Source organism: Ursus arctos, unplaced genomic scaffold, assembly GCF_023065955.2.
Source record: "Ursus arctos isolate Adak ecotype North America unplaced genomic scaffold, UrsArc2.0 scaffold_31, whole genome shotgun sequence".
Lineage (NCBI taxonomy): Eukaryota > Metazoa > Chordata > Mammalia > Carnivora > Ursidae > Ursus > Ursus arctos.
The window spans coordinates 4,593,059-4,605,600 of NW_026622997.1; the positions used below are offsets into that span (position 1 = coordinate 4,593,059).

The following is a 12,542-nucleotide window of genomic DNA, read 5'->3' on the forward strand; positions in this document are numbered from 1 at the left end:
CCAAAGCATAAATGGGCTGCAGAGGGGGACAGTTAAGGATCAGATGTTTGGAGTCTCGATAGGAAATGAAGTTTCTGGATTAGAGGTGAAGACCGGCCAGGAGCCAGTCCTGGGAGGAGAGCAATGGGTGGGTAAACAGGGGGTGGTGGGGAGCCAGGAGCTGGGAAAGCTGAACTCCTGGGAACCACAGAGCACTCCACATTCCGTCTTCTTATTTTTCTTCTTTTTCTCCACCTGAGTATAGCTGTGGCATTTACAGCTGCCGCTGGGTGAAGGAGACCAGTGTTTCTGGGCTTTCACTCCCTTTGGAGGAGCAACTTTTGGCTGGTCCGTGTGGTTTTTTAGGACTGAGAGAGGTGGGAAGCTGCATTTTTGTTTGAAGGAAGACATGTGGTGGTGTTAGGGGAGGAAAGAGGATAGTTGGCCCTCTTCCTTTTGGGAGGAAACAAGGAGGAAAGCAAAACAAGGACAGCAAAATTTTCAGGTATCAGGATACCCAATGAGCCCAAGATGAGCAGAATCCTGGTTTTCTTGGGTGAGTTTCATGTTTAGAGCAGTAGGAAGAAAGATGAAAGTTAACTGGTCTAAAACTCAGTGAGTTCCTGTTGCATGAAAGCTGAAGATTTGGAAGTCATAAAGGTGCCTTTACCCTCAAGATGAGATTTTCTCCATAATTTTGATTTCTGAACTCCAGGCAGCAGATGTCATGGTGATTATTTCAGTAGCCTCTCCTGGTGTGGAGTGAACGGTGATGAGTACTGAAACTGGTTTATACTGGCTTTCATGAGCTGATTGCTATATTTTTAGGAAATTTGTGAGCTTGTTGTTGAATGTGGGTATTGTTAAAAATTAAGTTATGGGAAGTTGTGTGTGTTGGGGGGCAGGGGGCATGAGGGGACTCCCTGTACTTTCTGCTCAATTTTGCTGTGATCCTGAAACTACTCTAAAAATTGAATTACATAAACTCACAGTTTAAATAAATTAAAAATAAGGTAAAAATAGAATCAAAACTCATCACTTTCTAGTTTGTTTACTGTCTATTACTGTCTATTGGTTTGCTACTGTGCATCACATCACAAGCCCCTATTCATCGACATCATGGTGGTAGCTTGAAATGGGTCAGGGAATCAGAAAATACTACATATTAGGATTTTTTCCCCCTGAAGAGCTGGTTGTTAAACATTTACCAACACACCACCACTGAGTGAAGTTTTCACTCCCTGTAGCTGGGGGTTACTACTGGTCTCTCTAGCCACGCTTCTAGTGGAGGCTTTTTGAGCAGGGAGCAAAAGTCCCAACGCAAGGTCCAAGCCCTACATATATCAGAGTAGTAAAAATTCACATGGTGCAAAATCTGCTGTAAAGAAAAATCTGTAACATTTGATGTAACTGATATCACCTGACTTTGGAACCCCATTCCTAGGGACAGAAAGGTATGATGAGGGGAGATGTGGGGAGAAAGACCTAAGCTTGATGATTATTTTATTCCCGAGTGACGTCACCAAGATGACAAGGGAGGCTTTTGACTTGCCCTCCTGCCATAGATGCACTAACGTACATGGACCAACTTACTGTGAGAAGTATCCAGAAACTAGCTGAGTGGCTCCTACACATTGGGTGACTAAGAAAGTAACCCACATCAAAATGGGTAGGAAAGGCTGAGACATACTCTCACCATAAACCCCACCCCTAGCATAGCATCTTACAATCAGAGGGAACCCCAAACTCCCAGCTAGTCTCTGAGGAAAGAAGAGTTTGGACCACATATCCAGCACCCCAACTTTTAAGGCTGCCATTTCAGGGATGGGCTTCCAAATTACCTAGCTCTGTGAGCCAATGGGGTTTGCATTCATGAGTGCCTATAGCAAACAGAGAAGCAGTTGTTAAAGGGGCATGCAGGCACTTCCCTCCACTATCCCTCTAGGCTCAATACAGAGAGAGCAAACAAAAATGTCCATCTCCATTTTCCCTGGAGCAGGTTTGACTGCACACTTGAACAGCTCCTGTTTGGGAATCTGACTTCTAATTAGCCCACATGTAGATGCTGACTGGGATACTTACTGGAGCCCAAAAAAGCCAGTGGTCACTTCCTGCCGTCTTCTCCTCCTACTTGCTCCAACAATAAAACCACATCACCAGCTTCTTGTCACCCCAGATTTTACAGCTGTCACCCAGAGGACAGTCCACCAAATCATCCAGCTCTGATAGCCAATAAGGCTTGGCATTCATAAGTCCCACAGGACTGTATCCAAGGAGCAGTTGTTAAATGGGCACAAGAGAATTCCCTGTGGCTATCCCCTCTGGGGTCAGCACAGACAGATGAGGCAAAAATACACATTTCTCAGTTTTTTCCTGGGAGATGTTTGACTTTGTACTCTCCCAGCTGCTGTCTAAGGGTCCAGCTCCTAATCAGCCTGCATTTTAGTGTTGACTGGTATCTTCCTAGAAGCCTGAAAGAACTGGTACGATGTCCCCTTGCCATCTCATTCCTGGTTCACTCCAGTGGTAAAACCAAGTCTCCAGCTTCTCCCTGGAAGGAGCTTGTCTATACATCTAGCACCCCAACTGTTACATCTGCTATCCAAGGAACTGGATCTTAAACCACTTAGTTCTGGGAGCTGATAGGGCTTGGCATGCACAAGTCCCCTGGGGCCATACAAAACAAAGATGTGATTCTTAGGCACAGAAGCACTCCCAGCAACTATTCACACTGGCTCGATTATCTTTTGTGTGTGTGAGAGAGAAAACACCCCCATTCTACTCTCTTTGAAAATTTCAGGTATACAATACAGTAGTATCACTCTATCATCACCACACTATACATTAGCTCCTCAGACCATATTCATCTTGTAATTGAAAGTTTATACCCTGTGACCAAAGTCTGCCCATTTCTCCCAACCCTCAGTCCAGGGCAACCACCATTCTATCCTCAGGTTCTGTAAGTTTGACTTTTTTAGATTCCACATGTAACTAAGATCATATAGTTTTTGTCTTTCTGTGTCTAGCTTGGCAGAGATCAGTGTTAATCCCACTATAGGACATCATTCTCCAGAGAAACTTGGTGTCAGGTTAATTACATTGAACCTCTTCCAGCCTGGAGGAAGTAGTGATTTGTCCTCGTTGAAATAGATGTTTGCCACCCTGCACACAAAGCTTCCAATAGCACCACTGTCACTGGGCTTACAGAATGCCGTATTTATCACTGCGTGTCCCCAGCCATATCCTCTGACCAAGGAAATCGTAACACTGCCAGAAAAAGGTCTCAGAGGATACCTTTTTCTTTTTTCATTGAGGTGTAACTTACACAGACAATAAAGTACACAAATCTTACGTGCACATTTTAATGAAGTTTTATATATGTATACACCCATGTAATCACCATTCAGACAAAATACAGGACGTTATCATATTCCCCTCCCACAAGGTTCATCATGCCTTCTCCCAGACCTGTTCTTGAACTGTATGTGAATGCAAAAACATTGTATGTACTCTTCTGTTTGACTTTTTTAATTCAACATTATGTCTATGAGATTCATGAATGCAATTGCATGATTCAGTAGTTCATTCTTTTTTCGCTATTGAATAGCATTCCATTGTATAAACATGTCACAATGTATTTACCCATTCTAATGTTAATAGACTTTTGGATAATTGCCAGCTCAGCACTATTTTAAGTAAAGCTGCTATGAGACATGTCTTTTGGTGGACAAAGGCATTCATTTCTGTTGGATGTATTTACTCAGGATTAGGATTTCTGGGTCATAGGATACATGTATATTTAATTTTAGTGTTGCCATTTTCCCAAAATAATTGAATCAAGTTATGCTCCCACTAACAATGTTTAAGAATCCAGTTGTTCAACATCCTTGCCAATACTTGGTATTATCAGTCATTTAAATTCAATTCATTTTGGTGTATTTGTGGTGGTATCTCACTGTAGTTTTAACTTTCATTTCTCTGATAAGAAATAATATTGAGCACCTTTTCAAATGTTCACTAAACATTTCTATATACTCTTTCGTTAAATATTTATCTAATCTTCTGCCCATTTTTAATTGCCCTGGTTTTTTTTTCTTATTGGTTTGTAGTACTTTTTATATTGTGGATATGAGTCTTTTGTCAGATATAAGTATTACGGTATCTGATCCAATCTTTGGCTTTCCTCTTCATTCTCTTACAGGTACATTCTGATACTGGACTTCGATGAAGTCCAAATCATCAAACTTTTCTTTACAGTTAGTGTTTTTGTGTCATATTTAAATATCTTTGCCTACCTCAAAGTCTCTTCAAGGACTTTTTAAGGATTAAATGATGACGTATTTAGAGGCTTCTGGGACAGCACCTGGGACATAGTAAGCATTAAAAAAGAAAATGACAACCCCATGAAAACGAAAAGAACAAATAGGAAAACAAGTAAGGCTGTGGTCCTGATAATATATTTATTACATGCTTTTGTTCCGTAGAGATGCGTGGTAACATTTGTAGCACCCTGAGGCAATAGGGATGAGAAACACTGACCCTGACTTTGACGGTGGGAGATGGGAGAGAAAATGTCCTGAGGATAATCACTATGACTCCCTACAATAGAGTCTGAAACTCAGGTAGAACTCAAGAAAGCTTTTTTTTTTTTTTTTAAAGGATTTTATTTATTTATTTGACAGAGAGAGACAGCCAGTGAGAGAAGGAACACAAGCAGGGGGAGTGGGAGAGGAAGAAGCAGGCTCATAGCAGAGGAGCCCGATGTGGGACTCGATCCCAGAACTCCGGGATCACGCCCTGAGCCGAAGGCAGACGCTTTAACGACTGCGCTACCCAGGCGCCCCCTAGAACTCAAGAAAGCTTTAACTCGAAGTCATCTCCAGGCCTGGGAAAGCTGTGCATCTCCTCCAAACCCAGTCTCTGCTTGATTTTTCCCAGTGTTGGTCAAGGTCTCCGAGATCTTTTTGTTGGTCCTTTTCTTGATCTTTAAACTTACTCCTTGAGAACCTCTTTATACTCCATTTAAAAAAAAATATTTTTATGGGGCGCCTGGGTGGCTCAGTCGTTAAGCGTCTGCCTTCGGCTCAGGGCGTGATCCCGGCGTTCTGGGATTGAGCCCCACATCAGGCTCCTCCGCTGGCAGCCTGCTTCTTCCTCTCCCACTCCCCCTGCTTGTGTTCCCTCTCTCGCTGGCTGTCTCTCTGTCAAATAAATAAAATCTTAAAAAAAAAAAAAGAAAAAAATTTTTAAGTAGGCCCGTGCCCAACATGGGTCTTGAACTCATAACCTTGAGATCAAGAGTCATATGCTCTACCGACTGAGCCAGCTAGATGCCCCGATACTTCATTTTAATCATTCCATGATCATTCTTTTCTTCTCCTCCATGATGCCCTCCCATGCTTTCTTTTTCCATAGTATTTTCTAATATATTATCCAGGCTATTATAGTCATAGTCCATGACTATGACTGTGACTATGACTATGACATAGTCTATGACCATAATAGACTGGATAATAGTCAGAGACTATGACTATAATAGACTGGATAATAGTCAGAGACTAGGACTATAATAGCCTGGATAATAATTTTTCCATATTTTTTTCTGTAATATTATCCAGTCTGTGGCCATAACCACTTTGTCCTGCTAGGGCTTCCTGGGGACTTCTTCTGTGGCCCACTTCAGAGCTTCCTTAGTGGCCTCCTCTGTGATCTCTTTTCATGGCTATTCTAATGGCCTCCTCTCTGTCCATAACTCCTGCCATGATTCATGCCATAACTACTCCCACAGCTGTGGCTCAATTCATGGCGCACGTCATAGCCCACTCTGTGTCCAAAGCCATGTGCTCCTCCATGAACCAGTTCATTTTCCAGGCTATGGAACAGGCCAGAGTCCAGGTCTGAGTCCAGGTCCAGACCAAGGCCAAAGCTATAGTCATGAGGGTGGTAAGTGCCTCTATTTATCAGGGAGAAGGAAAAGTCCTTCTAAAGGAGAAAAAAAGAATGTTATAAAATTAATTTCTCTTCTCCCTTATCTCCCTTAATCATCTCTTTTACCATTGAATTTTTACTTTCTAGAATCATTGATTTTCTCCTCTCTTTACCATCTTTATCGTGTCTTTGTCTTTCTCTCTCTCTCTCTTTGTTGTTTCACAATCTTTCTGAGTAAACAACTTTCCTTGTCACTTTTTTTTCTTAAAGATTTTATTTTTTAAAAAAGATTTTATGTATTTATTTGAGATAGCGCATGAGAGAGAGAGCATGAGTGGAGGAAGGGGCAGAGGGAGAAGGCTAAGCAAATTCTCCACGAAGCAGGGAGCCTGATGTGGGGCTCAATCCCAGGACCCTGGGATCATGACCCAAGGTGAAGGCAGACACTTAACCTACTGAGCCACCCAGGTGCCCTATTTATTTATTTATTTTAAGAGATAGAGAGGGAGTGTAAGGGGGAGGAGGGAGGGGGACAAGCAGACTCTGCACTGAGCTCAGACCCCGATGTGGGCTCCATCCTACAACCCTGAGATAATGACCTGAGCTAAAATCAAGAGTCAGTTGCTTAACTGACTGAGCCACCGAGGTCCCCCCCCCCCGTCACTTTATTAGTACATCCTTTGCAGCGTGGGAAGGTTATGTGCTGTTGGACTTTCAAGACAAAAGTAATCCATATTCCCATGTGAAATCGTGGAGACTCACCTGGAAGACACAGACATTCACACTGTTAGTCAGCTAAGGAAGCTAAAGACAGGTGCCCTTAGAGAATACTCATATGGAGCCTTTTATAGACATGGACTCTGGGAGCAAACCACCCTGGGTTAGAGTCCCAGATCTGCCCCGTACTCCATGTGCTGGGACAAATAACTTAAGATCACAGAGCTCCAGGCTCCTCACCTATAAGGTGGGTATAATGTTCCTATAAGACTGTAGAGCAAATTAAATGAAATGGTGCATTTTAGGCACTCAGCTCTGGGCCTAGCACTTAGTAAAACATCAATTAATTTAGTTCTCATTATATGTTGATCTTGCACATAAATTATAAGGTAATTTAGTAAGTCATTCCTGGATGATGGTCTTTATTTTGTATCCCACATATGGATGTAGCCTGAAAATGCTGAACTAAAGAATGCTAGTGAATTGACTCCATTATGTGTCCTTAGGCTGCAGCATGTGTCACATTCGCTTATCCACTGTTACCAGTGGTGTACTGGTGATCATGCAGCACCTGACTCTCCAGAGGGAAACAGACCTGATTTGTAGCATTTGCTGGTTTCTCGAATGTAAATACTTCCACCACAGAATGTTTTAAGCTACCAATGTGATATCACTGAACTCAGAGCTGGGAAGAGATGCGCAGTCTCTTGTGAGGCAGTATGACCTAGATCCAGCACTCCACAGATTTGTACCATGAAAATGTGAGCTTAGTGACAGAAACTACGAGAACACGGGAAAAATGAAAATAAGCTAAAATATCAGAATAGGAAAAATATGTATTTGAAGAAAGATCAAGACCAGAAAGCAGAGATACAGTGGGAAGTCAGAGAGTGACTAGCCCAGAAAAAAACAGGATTTTATTTATTTATTTATTTATTTATTTATTTACTTACTTACTTACTTATTTAAGAGAGCATGCAAGTGGGGGGAGGGAGAGAGAGAGAATCTCGAGCAGACTCGATGCTGATTGTGGGGCTCAATATCCCAACCTTGAGATCATGACCTGAACTGAAATCAAGAGTGGGACACTTAACCAACTTATCCACCCAGGCGCCCTCCTGCTTTCTTTCTTTCTTTTTCTTTCTTTCTTTCTTTCTTTCTTTCTTTCTTTCTTTCTTTCTTTGTTTCAGATTTTCTTTATTTGGCAGAGAGAGTGAGAGAGCACAAGCAGGGGGCACAGCAGGAAGAGGGAGAAGCAGGCTCCCCGCTGAGCAGGGAGCCCAACACAGGACTCGATCCCAGGACCCTCGGACCATGACCCGAGCCAAAGGCAGACGTTTAACCGACTGAGCCACCCAGGCACCCCTCACTCCTGCTTTCTTTGTTTATCTCCCTCCTGTTCCCTCTCAGGTTAGGGAAATATTTTGACATTGCCTGTCTAGCAGCTGAGCTGAGGAAAACCAAGGTAGACCATTTATCTCTACCTGTGCAAAACTATCAGAGGCCAAGAAGTGTCCATGGGTAACCAGTGCTAAAATTTGCAATGGAAATCAGTAAACAGAGTGAAGGCCTAGTGACCCCTTACTCCCTGGAGATTCTTCTTCCAGTGCTAAAACAGTCTTACTTCCAAATTTTGTTTAAGAGACATGATTCCTGAAAAAAATACCTTCTGTTTTCCCCCTTTCACAAAATATCCTTTCACATTAGCCCCAATTTTGTATATTTCCTCCTCTTTTTCTACTTTACATTTATCACTTACCCTGATTTAATCATTCTTTCTAGTCTTCATGATATGAAGATGATTCTTTTTTTCCTTGCATACCAACTTATTCTCCTCTCTCATCTGGATATCCTAATAGTGCTATTTATATGAATTCTTCTCCCATTCATAATATACTTTCTTAGCAGGCTCCTCTGTTAACTCAGCCTTGATACTCGCCAGCCAAAACCGCAGTCCTGCTAATGTTCCAACACCCACCATGACTGCAGACAGAGACGTGAGGACGACGCCCCAGGGCTGCAAATAGCCACTTGGCTTAGTCATTTGTTGGCCTTCGGCTCACGGTAACCGTGTCCGCCTGGGGTGAGGGGGTCTGCTTTGTGTGAGGTGGTGCTGCGTCCAGGAGTGGCGCCTGGCTCCAGGGTGGACTTCATCCTGGTGCTCCTGGTATTTGGAAGAGAGCCGCTAGATGGTGCTCCAGCCGTGGGTGTGCCCAGGCCAGGGGCATTCTGGGCCATCTCAGGGACAATATTCCTGGTAGCAGGGGATATGAAGTCCATTGCAGGGGCCATGGTGACAGAGATGGGGGTAGTTGGTGTGGTTCCAGTGGTCCTCGTGCCTAGGAAACAGATCCCATGATGTGATGCATGTACAGTGACAATAATTGAAGAGGAGGCAGCTGTACATAGAGCAGAGGGATTGAAATAACACACGAATGGTGGTGGTGGTTTGAGAAGAGCTGTTGTGGTAGGAGGAGGGATGGTGGAAAGTGATTCACCTGAAACCATGAGGGCCTCAGAGTAGAGGTGAGTGTCTCAGAGAAGAGGAGGTAGGCTATGCCCACTGGTGGTGCTGGGGATGGTGGAGGCTAAGATTGAGGAAATGTGACTGGGGTTGATGCAGGAGAAGATTATTCAGTTTTAGAAGTGATCACCCAAATAGGGGGGTGGGCTGGGATAAAAGAGATAGGCTCTAATATTCTTGTGATGTACTCATGGGCATAAGGACATTGCTAGAGGAAGGGATGATGGAATCAGATTTTCTCAGGGATGAGACAGTGGTCATGGCTGGGAGCACAGGTGACATAGTCTAACACGATCATGGTGGTCAACAAAGGTGAGGTGAGTGCGTTCAGAACATATGTGGAAGCACCGGACCACGGGGAGGAGGCCGGGCCTAGGGAAGGAGAGGTTGGACTCTGTACAAGGCGGGAGGACCTAATACATAGAGCAGGTGGCATCAGCAGCAACGGCTGTGCTTAGACCGGAAGCAGTTACACTGGTACAAGAGCCCTGGGTAGCTCAGGACAAAGTGGGCAGAATCGCATCCGGCGGGAGTGCTGATGGCAAGTGCAGAGGTGGTTTTATTCAGAGCAAGTGCCACAGATGAAAAAAATCATTTTGGTCTTAACCAAACTTGGAGCAAGCGTTGGTAAAGGGTCATCGGATGTAAATTTTTAAGCTATTTGGGTCACCAAGTCTCTGTCACAAGTATGCAAAGTAGCTGGAAAGCAGCTCTCGACATAAAGGAGTACGTGTGGCTGTGTTCCAATAACACGTCATTTGGGAAAACAGGTAACAGGCCAGCTTTGGCCCATGAAGTGTAGTTTGCAGTCCCTGGACCAGGGCTCCATATATTGAAGATGGGATGGCAATGTCACAGGTGGTGGGTGGAACAGAGCTGACTGTGCTTGGCACAGAAATGACAGCATCTGACAAATTGGGATGTTTGTCAGAGTTGAGGTGAGTTCCTTCTAGGCAGAAGTGATGGAATATAATTGTGTGTGTGTGTGTGTGTGTGTGTGTGTGTGTGTGTGTGTGTGTTGGGGGGAGATACTTGCAAAGAAGTGCTTCTGATTGGGCTGGAAATGATGGACACTGAACAAAAGAAGGTGAGATCAGAGTAGAAATAAATATTATTCAAGAGGAGAGAACAGAAGTATATCTAACAGGAGTGATGGCTTGAGTAGAGTCTAGAGCAGAAATGACAGAAACAGGCAAAAAGGTGACGGCTGGTTGACATTGGAGGTAAATGTGTGTGCTTAGAGAGGACATGGTGGTCAGTACCTGATACAACTGCATTGGTGTTGGACTGAGTAGAAAAGTCAATGGCCTTGATGGGCACCAAGGTGATGGAAGAGACCGTGAAAGGTCCAGAGACCCTGGTGGAGACTGTGGGGACCCTAGCGGCAGAAGTAGAGGCCCAGGGGGGTGATGAGGCTAAAGTGAAGGCTTATGGTGATCTCTGAGGCTGTGGTTGGCATAGTCAGGGGCTGAGAAACTGTGGTATTATTTGTAGTAGCTACAGAATAAGCAGACAAATCTGTGGTGAACTGAGAAGCTGATGAGATGGCCATGATGGACTCGATGGGCTCAGCATCTGTACAGGAGCTCAGTTTGAACATGGCTCCACAGTGAGTTCTGAGGCTATGGTGGAAGGTATAGTGGTCCTAGATATTGTGGCAGTTTCAGAGGTCATGATAAAGACTGTGGTGGGAATAGACATTCTCATGAAGGTCGTGGTACTCTCAGGAACTGTATTGAATGATGTGGTGGGCACAGATATTGTGGTGGTCTCAATAGGTATTGTGCTGGCTAAGGAGGTCGCAGAGGCTACAGTTGTCCCAGAGCCTTTAGTGGACACTCTAATGGTCTCAGAATTGCATTGGCTATGGTAGAGGCCATGGTTGGGTTGTCCAGAAAGGCATTGTCATTTGTCTTACTGTCAACCTGTTGTGCCTGATATGATTGGGGCCTCTGGAGCTATCCAGCTTTTTACTGGAATATTCATAAGAATTTTGTGATGAGATGAGATATAACAGTATTTTTCCATCTTTCTTTTATATTACTCTATCATAGACAAGTTCTATTTGTTATGGATTTTAAAATTAACATTTTTCTATTCCTTCTTTCTATTACACATATCCTATACTTCCTTGTAGTTCTGGATAGTTTATTATCATTATTATTTCTTCTTTATATTGGTATGTGTTTTGTCTCTTCCTCTGTGACTCTGTGTTTTCCTTCTGCTTCATTACAGTCATTTTTTAAAAAAACGTTTTCAAGTGATTACACTGTCTTTGACTCTCTGTTTTGCTCTCAGAACAATGTATTATTTTGGCATAATCTTATTCTTATCAAAATTTAAAATGTAGCCCAACACAAAAACCTGCATGTACCTGTTTTTTTTTTTTTAAAGATTTTATTTTTATTTCTTCGACAGAGATAGAGACAGCCAGCGAGAGAGGGAACACAAGCAGGGGGAGTGGGAGAGGAAGAAGCAGGCTCATAGCGGAAGAGCCTGATGTGGGGCTCGATCCCAGAACTCCAGGATCACGCCCTGAGCCGAAGCAGACGCTTAACCGCTGTGCCACCCAAGCGCCCCTGCATGTACCTGTTTTTAGAGGGGTTTTTTGAAGGGAATTTTTTTTAAGTTTATTTATTTTTTTAGTAATCTCTACATCCAACATGGAGCTTGGACTCATGACCCCAAGGTCAAGAATTTCATGCTCTTCTGACTGAGCCATCCAGGTGCCCCAGTTTTTAAAGGTTTTATTCAAAATCTGGAAACAATGCAATTTCCTCTCACTGGTGATGGGGTAAGCACACTATGGTATATCCATGTAAAAGATGACGAGCAATAAGAAGGAAATACTGATGCAAGCAAAACATGGACTAGTCTTAGATGCATTTTGCTATGTGAAAGAAGGCGGACTCAGAAGGCTACATATTGTAGCATTCCATTTATATGACATTCTAGAAAAGGCTAAACAGTTGGAACACAGAACAATTCAGTGGTTTCTAGGGTTTGGGTGGGGGAGGCATTGGCTACATAGGGTTCTGAGGGAGCTTTGGGAGATGATGAAAATATTCTATATTTTGATGATATTAGTGGTTACATTACTGAGCGTTTGTCAGAATTCATAGAACTGTACCACGAAATGTGTGAATATTATTGTATGTAAATGATACCTTAATTTAAAAAAATTATCCATGTTTGGAAAGCACCAGATAATTACAATTGTGGCCCGTTACATTTTTTACTTTACATTTTCTTTGTTGTGGTAATTGGTGTTCCTTAGAGGAAGAAATTTTGGTTACTGGAGACTTCATAGAGATAATGGCACCTGCACAGGTTCACCATAATTGGGTATTTTTTATTATTTGGAAGTAAGATAAGATGTGTAAACAGTTTTAGC

General features: G+C 43.1%; 1 protein-coding gene across 1 annotated transcript in view; it reads right to left on the minus strand.

The window, feature by feature from the left end:
- The window catches only part of MUC21 (mucin 21, cell surface associated), a 63,227-nt gene that overhangs the window by 10,023 nt on the left and 40,662 nt on the right, over positions 1 to 12,542 (minus strand). Inside the window, 6 exon segments of the mRNA XM_048225755.1 lie at positions 5,791 to 5,961; positions 8,603 to 8,666; positions 8,668 to 8,700; positions 8,702 to 8,963; positions 10,411 to 10,515; positions 10,870 to 11,012. Of these exon segments, the coding sequence (XP_048081712.1) occupies positions 5,791 to 5,961; positions 8,603 to 8,666; positions 8,668 to 8,700; positions 8,702 to 8,963; positions 10,411 to 10,515; positions 10,870 to 11,012 (778 nt within the window).